The sequence below is a fragment of the Canis lupus genome, chromosome 14 (genome assembly GCF_003254725.2).
Source record: "Canis lupus dingo isolate Sandy chromosome 14, ASM325472v2, whole genome shotgun sequence".
Lineage (NCBI taxonomy): Eukaryota > Metazoa > Chordata > Mammalia > Carnivora > Canidae > Canis > Canis lupus.
In genome coordinates this window covers 32,787,940-32,800,637 of record NC_064256.1, presented here as the reverse complement: position 1 = coordinate 32,800,637, position 12,698 = coordinate 32,787,940, and the positions used below count along the sequence as shown (strand labels likewise).

Sequence of the window (12,698 nt, the reverse complement as noted above, 5' to 3'; positions counted from 1 at the left end):
AATGTAGACTCCTGGGCTCTCAGTCAGGATAACAGAATCAGAACCTCTAGGAGATGCAGTCAGAATCTGAATTGCCAACAACTCCCTCAAGAGGATTTTTATACATCTTTCAAGTGAAAAATCACCTAGGAAGATAAGAATTTAAGACAAATGTCTCTATTTTTCCTTTTCCCGGCATTTTATACAGACTATTTTAGGTCAGAACGATTATCAAGTGCTTCCTTGATAGGTCAAAAGGGTTTGAAAGGCAAGGTCCTAACTGCTTAGAAATCAAGTTTTTGGCTTTGGTTGGGGAAGGACGGTAAGTGGCAAAGGGGAGTTGTTAGCTAGTTGAAATTTTTTCTCCTTCTCTCCCCCAAAATAGTTAACTCCAAGTGCAGGCATTCTGTTTTGCCTCATTCTAAGACTGGCTCTGTTCAGAAATAAAGAAATTCTCAAACTTTAATGATTCAAAATGGTTCATATGTGTCCAAGGATGATTCTCATGTATGCATTAGACGAAAGAAGAGCCCTAATCTACTTCATGGCAATGATTAAGAGAAAATTGATTCAAAACAATTTGGAAATAGTGATGGCGGGGGGAGGAATAGAGAGAGAGAGAGAGGGGCGGGAGTAACAAACAAACTTCTGATTTAATAAACCTGGACATGTGAAAAGAATTGTTGCATAAATGTAGTGTGGTAGTAAAGAGAACAAAGATGCTGATGTCAGAGTAACTGGGTTCAAATTAAAGCTAGACTGTCACTAATTGGGCGACTTTAACTTTACTTAACTTCTTGTGCCCCAGTGCCCTTATCTGTAGGAGACAATAATATCTACCCCATAAGGTTGTTGTGAGGACTAAATGAATTGCTAGACATGTATGTTTGCAATAGTTAAAACTCAAAATCTTTTTGTAAATCAAGATGGTCCCCAAAGGTTATACTGTCTAAAGCTTACAGTTTATAAGCCTTAAGGTATTATAAAATTAGAGTAGAAAACCTTTCAAATCCTAATAGAGAAGTTCTAAAAAGTCACATTCCCAGTATCTTGTTTTATTTGCCAGAATCCTTTGATTGCTCTCCCATACTTTTAAAACCCAGATGGAGGGATTATCAATATTAAAAGGAATGGTAATCTACCTCTCAGATTCCTCCTCTTACATCTTCAAGTTCTTGATTATAATTGATTATAATTTGTAGACCTTGATTATTTATCATTGTTAATTCACAATTGTATACCCACAATTCTGTGCTTCCATTATTGAAAAAAAATCACAAAGGAAATGCCAAATAAAAAAAAATACTGTTGTTGACCTAAACATCTGTTGAGTACTAAGTTTAAAAAAAAAAAAATGGTTAGTGTCTGAATTCATTTTTAACATCCTTTAGAGAAAAAAAAAAGTATAAAGCAAAGTAAAAATTTCTTAAAAACAATCCTTTTCAGATTTATGAAAAGCAACCAGTCTCCATTTCAGCAGCCACTTTCACCAATGAGAAGGTGGATTTTTACTGCCAGACTAGGAAATCTAATGTTTATTTATTCCAAGTCCTGACAAAAATTATTTTCCTGAAGAAAAAGTTTTTAACATGAGATTGATACTTTTTATTGAAACATCCACTTTACACTTCAAAAATCAGATATACAGTATAAAACCATTATCTAATTGGTTCCTCCAACTCTTTTTTGAGGATCTGGTACCAAGTTACTCAATTTTATAAGAGTCCAAAGGCAATTCTTGGGAAATTATAACTAATGGTATTCCCACAATTCTGACCAAATTATCAGGCTTATGGCATTGTGGAATGATAATCCATTTTGTAATAGTCAATGATATTAGCTCCAGAATTCTTAATAATCTAATGCAATATTGTTGTGACTTAGGATAATTTTAATTTGTAGGATATTATTAAAGTTTAGATTATGGGAACAAAAACACAGTGACACATTATGAAGTACTGACTGATTTAAGGTTTGCGAGGAAGAGCTAGGTATGTCACGGTGCATAGATGTCTATGTTTCCTTTACCTGAGCCATGCTCCTTGTTCCTTACACTAGTATTATAATAATTGTTTCCATAAAAGGGAGGTCATTTAATTAGTTTTTTTTCTCTTTACATTTATGTACTGTTACTTTATACTTGTAGGTCAGTCTGTCACTGTAATATTTTGATATTTATTTCGATATTTATTGAGTGCTTGTTACATTGGAGGGATTATGTTAACCTTTTTAAAATGATTTTTTAAGTTGAGCAAAGTTAAGAATTAACATTTATTTATATAAGATTTTATATTTGGAAGTTGACATCAAACATGATAACATATTATGAAAAAGAGGCCACGCTGGGAAAAGGAAAAGGCAGCAAATTTTACACGTCTGCTATTTGATAATGGCTGACATAAATAGTTTAAATCATTGTTGGGTTTATTATTTTTAATGGTATGAGAAATAACGGCTCAAAATATCTTCATTTTCTTGTTTCAACAACGAATGGCAATATATTTTGGTATATGAGACCTAGCGCATGAGCTTCAGATCCGATTAAGTATATCAAGTTTACACAAAGCCAAATGTATGAAAGGGGATCTTTTAAAAAAAACTTTATTTGAGAAAGGAAGAGACTTATAACAGAAGGCAAGAAGGAAGCATACAAACAATATATTTACAACACAAAACAAGAGATCACCTTCAAGGGTGTAAATTATAATAAATACAGTAGATTTTAAAAGAGACATTTATCAATTAATTCTAAGATGAATTAAGTCCAGCTTTCTTTTTCACTGGTTCCAGGTAGTTTCTTGATTAAATTCAAAGACTATCAAATTCAAACAATTAATGTCCACCAACTGTACTGATGAAGCTCTCTCAAATGACATTATAAAAAATAGGTTTTTTTTGTTTGTGATTACATATCTTTGAAGTAATATTATACAAAAGTCTGCTCAGCCACATGTTCCTCCCCAAATAAAATGTATTTTAAAAGATGCACTATCCCTTTTTTTATGAGATTGAAAAAAGACTTTAAAGAAAATGAATATTTATGAGATGGAAAAAATATACAATTTTATCTTAGGAATGCCATATTTTTAATGCAAAACAACTGACAAAAAGTCATTTTAATCTTAAGGAATATACTAACCAAAATATGTTGGTAATAGGAAAAGTTGCCTACTATAGCTATTTGTCAAATTATCAGAAGGACTTTCATTATATGGAAAAGTTTTAAACTTTCTAACTTCTAGTTATGTTAATTTAATTTGAATGGAGACTTTTTAAAAAAGGATAATGTATCTTTAGCAGTGACCTTTTTTTTAAGAAATATTTTAAATGTCACAGCAAAATGTAAACAACACGTGCCAATAACATACAGTGGTTACAATGTCTACATTTGGCAAAATCGTTATATCTCCTTTGAAACAGGATACTACACCTTAAAATACCTTGGATTTAGAAATATAAATATTTTAATAGAAAAAAAACCTCACAAAGATTCTAGGTCAATTTGGATGATCCATTTTAAAGGGGTCTTAATACAACGAATCTTTAACTAGCTTAACAAAAGTAAACCTATAAAACAAGGTAAACATATCAAAAGGGAGTATGAAGGAAATGTTCCAGAGTGAAAAGCTTCCTTAACAATTTCCCTACTTGTGGTGTTATTTTCTTAGACAATAAATCAATTCATAGAGTGCCCTTTAAAAACAGAAAGAGTAAAACACTATCCTCCGTTTTTTCTCCCCCTACATTCCTCATTACATGAATCACTTAGACTTCCTGTTTCCACAAGGCATTTCCTGTTCAGCCTCATAGAATCAGTTTTCTGTAGGAGAACAGCAGGAACCTGACAAAGAACGGACTTGAATAAACAGAGTCTTCTGTTGCCTTCAAAGTTGTTTGTATTTCATAGCATCAAAGGACACAGTCCTTCTGAAGGTGTGTTATATACAAGGAGATTCTGTTGTTAAGCATAACTTTCCTAAATTTGTATTTGCCAAAATGGTATGGTATATGCCAAGTCCTTATGGAATTCTACCTAAGAGATCCTAGTGATGTGATTATAAAATATGATACACCTTCTTCTTTTAAACATGATTGTGACTTCGTATCAGATAATCTTCATACCTTCACTGTGTTTTCTACAACTGTAGATACAATATAGTATCTGGTTGAACCATAATGCTGCACATTATTTCTTGCCGCTATTTGCATTGGTTTCATTTGATCTTTTTTGATAGACAATGTCATCAAATAACACAAGATAAAAGTAAAATGAGCAGTGCTAGGTGAGACATAATGTAATAGTTAAAATAGTGCTGTACTTTGCAATCTATATATTTAAAACCACCTCTATCCTAATATTTTCAATTGCAATCTATACAATAACCTAAGGACTATTGGCATGGTAACCAGAACATTTAACTTAACAAAAAAGAGAGAGGAAGGAAAGGGCAGACTACTTTTAACAGTGTTCAAGACTATAGTATGATACATTATGTACAACAATGTGAAAATTGAATTCTACATATCAAAAAAAATCAAGAACTAATAGAATGTTTCATTGATCAGACTGGGTGAGTATATCCAGCAGTCACTGATCTCAACAGATAAACTAAAAATAACAGTGAGTTCGTTTTCCTTAGAAGTAACTGGTGTGACAGGCTTTGGGATGAATTTAAAGCCTATTCATTACTTGTATACTTATGTAGTATAATTTTAGTGTCACAAGTATTTCCTTACCAGTGGAGTTTCAATGAAACCTTGATATCTATATAGAAATCAATATATAGAGAAATCTCTATATAGATATATCTGCAATAAGTTGAATCCTTAAACACTAAAATCAAATCATTCAGAAATATAAACAGATAGGAAATAATATCCATTTACCAAAACCTGCAATGCATTTCATATTCAGATAATGACTTTAATTACAAATCCTGGAGCTAAATCTTTGCCTATTACCTGTTGCATAAAAGCAGCCTGCTCCCCAGATTCCATTTCCTGGATCTGAGCATCTTCATCACTGTCCACTGGTTCCTCCTTGACCTTCACAGCCCCAACTTGTCCCAGTGTGTCATCCACACAAGCACTGCTGTCGCTCCTAGTGCTGTTGCCACTAGAGGGCGCTCTGTCTTCCTGCATCGCCTGGTCCCCCTGAAGCTCTTCCTCCGCTTCCTCGAGGTGACTGCCTGGTTGCTTCAGTTGTTCAATAGATTTCGAAAGCAGCTAGAAGAGAGTGTTCAGGGGTTCAAAATTCAATAGTTCTTGGTGGTAACAGAGAAGCAAAATACACACTTTTATTTCTAATGACTCTACTTCAGTACCTTCTGATGTCTAGTTTCTGGACATCAATTTCAGAATGAATTTGTATGCAACAAACTTCCTCAAGTAATACTAAATCTGAAGCAAGTCTCATCACTTCCATATTGTATTGGTGTAGTAGGCAGAAAATGAGGTCTTTAAGTGCTTTTTTTAATGGATTACTCTCTAACACACTTAGAAAATGGTGGGGGAAAGGTAAATAAGCTTTTTTGATGGGAATCCTAAAACTTTCACAAGTACACTTTGTACTGAGACAATGTAATCCAAATAAACCTGAGAATATTTTTCTTTACAGATAAAGTGTAATGGAATTAATGGAAAGGTAGTGAAAAACTTCCACAATCTCATTTTTTGAGAATGTCAACCACTATAAAACACAAGCACAAATGCTAAGTCCTCATCTATCTTATTTTCCCATACCTAAAGGGTCAAATGATAAAACATCTTCTTATATGCACTGGTAAAACATGGAAGTACTGATTTGGAAATCCTAAACTTCAAAAAGATGTGGGATTTTTAAAAAATGTGATAGCACTAAAAATGTTTTATGAACATATCCAAGTTAAATAATAAGAAAGAATTATTTTTAATTGGGAAACTATTATTTAGACCTTTATTTTATAATTAAATTATACTTAATCTTCAGAAGTATATGAATCAACTGCTCAATGATTTAAAAAAAAATGAGAACAGGGATCCCTGGGTGGCGCAGCGGTTTGGCGCCTGCCTTTGGCCCAGGGCGCGATCCTGAAGACCCGGGATCAAATCCCACGTCGGGCTCCCGGTGCATGGAGCCTGCTTCTCCCTCTGCCTGTGTCTCTGCCTCTCTCTCTCTCTCTCTCTGTGTGACTATCATAAATAAATTTAAAAAAATTTTTTAAATAAAAAAATAAAAAAAATGAGAACATACCTAACTTAAACAACAGCAAAATATCACAGTATAAACAAATGGAGTAAAATTCTCAAGATGATTTCATGTCACAGGTCTCTTGTTTTGATTCACAATGACCCCAGCGACTGATCATCTGCAGATCTTGAACTGTGGTTTCAAGAGTGATTAGAATTTTCTGTTAAGTCAGCACCCATGTAAGCAATAGGCCAAATATTGTTAATAAACAGCACGCTTAGAATATAACTGCTAAAATCATGAATACTAATTTCTCTTGGTACAGTTTAAGCTTATCTACCCCCCATACCTAACTATGTTTTTAAGGCTAAACACACGCTTAGAGTTAGAAAACTTCTACATACTCCAACTCTGAAGGGTGTCTTACTCTCTTTAGGCTTACAGACTTTCCTCCAGGCCACATCACCTCAGAGGGCTGTGCACCAACAGACGAAACCCTCCACTTTCACTGTAGGTAGAGTTATTGGGATTTTTTGTTCATTTGTGCAACAAATATTTATTGAGTGCCAATTGTGTTCAAGACACCATGCTAAGCACTGGGAAAATAGCCATTGCATTGCCCTCATGGAGCTTATAGTTTAGTGTGTTAGAAGGGAACCAGATAGATAAATAAATGTATTCTGATTTTCAAGTAGGGTAAATGAAATGGGAAGAAGCACGGGGCGTTATGAGAGTACACGCTAGTTGGCACAGGAGCATAACTGTGGTTTAAGAGAGGTTTCACTACTGGCAGGGTGCTATGTTTAGGTTGAGACATGAAAGAGGAAGGATAGAAAGGAAGTTCTAGTTGCATGAGTATAAGGGGTTGAAATAAGGGTAGAGAGCATTTCTGGCAGAAGGCACAGTACATATGCTGGAAAGGAGTCCAGTGCGTTGGAGCAAATGAAAGGCCAATGAGGTTTCAGCACAGGAAGATGGGAAAAAATGCTGGAAGATGATATTGGAGAGAGTAACACAGTTTATAATGTATTTGGGTTGAGAACAAGATTCTATAGAAATAAAGTACAAATTAGGAAATAAGCCATTAATAAGATATAAACATCACCAATCTTAAGTTAGACATAATCAAACCAAGAGAATAGATACCAATCAAAATTTATGTCAAAATGAAGAAGGCAAATTTAAATATCAATTTCCTTTGTACCTACAATCTAACATCTATTTTCCTGGGCTGTCAGCATAAGAATGAATGAATGATGGGTCATCCCATCATTCTTTAAATGTTTTTGAGTACTTTTTAGGAAACTATTTGCAGGACTTTTGTACCAATGCCAAGTATTTACATAACAACATTAAATACACAATACCTTGCATACTGCTAAGATTTTGGAGAAGAGGGACAATGTAATATTCCTAAGCTTTGATTGTACATCTATAGGATCCAACTTAATCGGCTGTTAGAAAAAGAACACGTGACACCATAGAAAACAGGCAGGATTTTAATGGAAAAGTCCCAGTTTGGGCTGGGACCCCAGGGATAGGGACTTCGGGTGACAAGTATCCACCCATTCTTCAGAGACAAAGCTCATCAGCCAGCCCTTAACCCTGTCCCTCACCTCAGATGTGACATACAAGAGGACGATAGAGGGTCTTGTGGGGAAAAGAGATTGATATAAGGAAAGGTATCACTCAGGTGAAGGAGGCTGCAAAAGTCCCTCAGAGGGACGATCTGCAAGCAGACAGCTGCAGTTCATCTTCTAGATGGATGCATGTGGAGCTGCAGAACTTTTCCCTCTCATTGCTAAAGCTTAGCTGGAAAAATTCATGGGAGATAGCACATAAGGCAGAGCTGGGGGGCCAAGGACATGTATGAGGCAAGTGGACACTTCTGGGAGGTGTTCAAAAGTTCATGTGCATAAGAGCCTCTGGGAGGAAGACAGAAGGAAACTATCTGGGATGTGTGGCCGAGAGAAGAACTGAGGGGCCCTTCATGAAAGGTCCACCAGGGAGCACAGGACCGCTGTCCAGAAAAGGTCACATCAGAAGTCCCCCTTTACTGAGGAGTGACTGCCGCTTTCATAGCTTCTGGATGTTTGACTATGCAGAGTATTTAATCACCAAGAGGAAAGTGCCCCTACTTTCCTTTTCCTTAGCAGTGAAAATAGGGAAAGTCTATTGCTATTCTTCTCCTTTCCAGTCCCAGTTCCAACAAGTCTTAGGACCTTGACTTCCTCACATCCAATAGTCTTTTTATCTGCTCTTCCTCAGTGCCCAATGCTATGATCATACATACCCTAGCCCAGGTCTTTACTGGTAGCTGTACACTTTACTAAATCTGTTTCAAACATGACTTCTTTCTGCTTCATTCTCAATATATTCTGGCCTTAACCATTCTCCAGCTCCAGAGCATCCTCTAAGTGATTGAGCCTAACATATTCTCACTCCCTCCCACTCTTCATCCTCTCACTTTCCTCCTTGCTAGACTAGGCTCCATTTTCCATCATTAAAAATCACTCCTTTGGGGCACCTGGGTGGCTCAGTCGGTTAAGTGTGTGACTTGATTTTGGATCAGGTTATGATCTCAGGGTCCTGGGATCAAGCCCCATGTTGGGGTTCTGCACTTAGCGGGGAGCCTGCTTGAGATTCCCCTCTCTTTCTCTCTCTCCCTCTGTCCTTCCCCTTGCATGCACAATCTCTCTCAAATAAAGAAATCTTTAAAAAAAAAAATCACTCCCGGGGATCCCTGGGTGGTGCAGTGGTTTAGCGCCTGCCTTTGGCCCAGGGCGCGATCCTGGAGACCCGGGATCGAATCCCACGTCGGGCTCCTGGTGCATGGAGCCTGCTTCTCCCTCTGCCTGTGTCTCTGCGCCTCTCTCTCTCTCTCTGTGTGACTATCATAAATAAATAAAAATTAAAAAAAAATCACTCCCTTACGTTGTCTTCAACTCCCCTGCCCTTTTCTTTCTTTCTTTTTTAAAAAATATTTTATTTATTTGAGAGAGAGAGAGAGAGAGTACTAGTGAGATGAGGTGCAGATAGAGAAGCAGACTCTCCTCTAAGCAGGGAGCAGAAGGTGGGACTTGATCTCATGACTCCAGGATCATGACCTGAGCTGAAGGCAGATGCTTAACCAACTGAGCCACTCAGGCGCCCACCCCTGCCCTTTTCAATATGGGTTTTACTGGAAAAGTAAGACTTCCAACCTTGGTTAATACTACATCTCTGCCAAACCTAAGCAGCTGAATAAGCAAGGAAACAAACAAACAAATTACAATCATGCTGAATGTTTCTCTTCAGATTCATGAGCAAAACCCTCAAAAGGGCCCTCATCAGTACTGCCTGGCAATCCTACTACATTTCTGTAGTTAATTCACTCCCACTCTTTCAATGACAATTTCAAACTACCTCCTCTCTCCTCAAATCTCGAAAACCAGACCTTTTCTTCACTCCCTGCTGATGCCTGTGCTTGTTATTTCACTGAGAAAACAAGCCTCCAAAGAGAAACTCAACATCCTGTTACCATCGCATTTACCAAGCTGTCCCATTCACCCTTCCTCCTGTTCTAAAAGTGATGTCTGCACTTTTATCTCAGGCAATCCCTTGGCTTATGGCCTGTATCCTATCCCCTCCTGCAATTATCCACCCTGTCCTCCAACACACATTTCTCCTCTCTGCTGGAATATTCTTATTGGTGCATTTTCAGAAGATAATCTGTCTTAAGTAAAACCTCCCTTGCTCCCCCAACACCATTATGTATCTCCCTTCACAGCAAAACTCCTTGAGCTATCTTTCTTTACTGTCTTCATTTTTCTTTTCCCATTCTCATTAGAATTCACACCAACAAGGCTTTCATCCACACTATCTGACCGAAATCTCTCTTGTTAAAGTCAGTAATGACTGTGTTCATGCCAAATCCAGTGGCAATTTAAATAGAATATTAATAAGTGTTAGTGAGGGCAAAACATCCCCAAAAAAGGCACCAAGACACAATCATAGCATCTTTGAAAGTAAAAGACTGATATCACTACTGTGGGTGTAGCTAAAGACCAGACGAACTGTGTGCTAATTTCCTGGAATATAATTTCCCATAGATAGCAAGTAAGTCAAAGAAAATCTCTAATAGTGATCAAATGCTGAATGTTCACAGAATATGTCATATGTACATTTTACTAAAAAAACCTTCTGAAATCTGACCTGTTAATGTATTTCTGAGGTCACAGATGTACCCGGAAATCTCATCGTGTAGTCCATGAATCAATTTTGATCAGTATTTACAACCTCACTGACACAGATACGTATATAACAATTTTCAGTGTGCAATAAACAATGTCATTTGTTCTAGTTAGTTCCTTTGGCTTCATCTACACTTGTGATGCACTGAAGGAAACATGAGAGAGAGAAGTGTCAGAATGAATAACACTGTGATAACTGGGCAAGACGGCCAAATAGCAGAATGATCTTCCAAGGGTCGAATTCCTCGATGGTTTGTAAAAGAAATGTTTCTTGACATAAAACAGTAACTTAGGAGTGGAGATCGTGTACATATAAAATGTAGTCATTGGAAAATTTCTAATAACACCCTTCAAATCCTTATTTTGTAAAGAAGGAATTTCACTTCCAGGAGAAGCTGAGCCATATCCAAAGAAAAGAGTAGAAACCTAGAATTTTTTTTATACCCTTCCACTCTGCATTCTACTCTGAAACAGCTATATTCTGATGACAACTGTACTAACACAAATAATTCCAGTGTCTCCCCTGCCCAGCTCCAAACTTAGACATTCAGCTGCTTCCTTAACATTTTCCCTTAGATCTAGAATATCTAACAGGTTTCATAAACTACAAGTAGTTCAAAGAAAACCTTTCTTCTCCTTCTACTCAAATGTATCACTCACCTAATTTTCTCATCTGAGTAAACAGACAATACCCAAGTGCATAAGTCAAAAATCGAGGATTTGTCCTGTTTCTCTCTAACTCATCTTTTTAATAAATACCGAAAGCTTAACTGATATTAGGAACAGTGCTTTGACACTTTTCTTCCCAGATTATGCAGCAAATGTCAATGTCCCCACACAAGCAATATCATTTTTTTTTCACCATCTCTGAAATACAACGTGCTCTTTTGCAAAGTTCTACAAAATACTAAAGTGCTCGATGGGATCTCCTGGAGATGGTTTTGCAGAATATAAACACATAGAAAGAGTTAATCTAGATCTCTTTTTTCCAGGTATTTGACTAAAGCTGTTTTTGTTTAAGCAGTCAAATTTGCCAGAGTGGAAAAATTAACAATTAACATCAGCAAGAAAAATCTACAAACCAAAGTCACAGAAAACTGGCCTGCTAGGTTTAACTTATTTGAGATTTTTTAAATAAAAAAATTACTTGATGTTGTTTGTAAATTTCTGACTATTTATGAAGACATTCAGTACTCCAATTATGTTATGTTGTATGTGTTTTTGAACTTCAAATGTGACCATTACAAAGATGGTATGGGCTAACCCTTTTCTAATTTGCACTGTCGCTGAGCGGCCCCAGATGCAGGGAGGAGCTGTCTGCTTACTCTCAGTGGGGTAGCAGAGTCTCCCTTTGGTTGAACATCTGGAGGTGATCCCCCAGCAAAGTTGAGCTGTTGCCTTGCTGGCTACAAAACACAAGACGAAACATCTGTGTGACAGATAAATGTGCAAGCCTGTGTGAATCTCGGCTGAGGGCCCATCTGTAAAACACACCACGTGTCATTCGTCTGACACCAGGTGAGTTACTTTGGTGGGGAACCCAGCTGAGAGGAAGATGATGGCTGTGCTTCTCCTTCCCCTTTTATCTGTGCCTCTTCCTCGTCTGTCAGTGTTTCTCTGTATTGCCTGTGCACAGCAATCGTATTAAACACTAAGAACGGTGCAGGCAGTCTATGACCATTCTGGGTTTGTAACACACACGTGCATACCCACTCACACTGACATGCTATAGACCAGATATGATAATTTATCTAAATCCCTAACCTTCAAGTGTTACAGTTCCATTCTTATCAATCTCTGCTAGGATCATAATTACAGTAAGTCCATAATTTCACTGTTTATATTCTACGTTAAATATCATATATTCTAAGTAGCAAATGATGTAAAATTCATGAAATAATATCGAAAGGCTGTGCTGTTAACCTTTATATATGAGCACATGAAGCTCCTCTCCGTGTAAGTTGCACTAACAAAGTCTGGAAGTCAACACAAGCATAAGTGCTATCAAATAAAGTATCTTTAAATTCCATATTTAAAATTTTTTTTTCCCACAGTGATCTTTCATGTACCCACAAATATCTTCAGATTTGGAATGGCAGCTAAGAACAAGAGCGTATAAGGAGTAAATCTGTTTCTGATGGACATCTGGTTTTCTGAAATTGTCAACAACCCATTAAGCACAAGTGTTTGAATGTGATTATTAAACTATGCAAAGTGACCTTCAACCTAACTCATCACTTTCCTATTTTGCCTCAGATCTGAAGACAGATTTTACTTGGGGAATGGCACAAGTTTTGTTTTTGTTCTTTTTTGTTTCT

General features: G+C 36.8%; 1 protein-coding gene across 41 annotated transcripts in view; it reads right to left on the bottom strand.

Moving 5' to 3' along the window:
- The window catches only part of HDAC9 (histone deacetylase 9), a 1,020,499-nt gene that overhangs the window by 350,795 nt on the left and 657,006 nt on the right, over positions 1-12,698 (bottom strand). For 31 of the 41 annotated variants that reach the window (XM_049093664.1, XM_049093655.1, XM_049093656.1 and 28 more), the window contains one exon: positions 4,942-5,205. In XM_049093664.1, coding sequence (XP_048949621.1) covers positions 4,942-5,205 — 264 coding nt within the window. Of the gene's footprint in view, positions 1-2,564; positions 5,206-12,698 lie in introns of those variants that run through there. The other 10 variants (XM_035698235.2, XM_035698237.2, XM_049093678.1 and 7 more) reach the window with 1 other exon arrangement.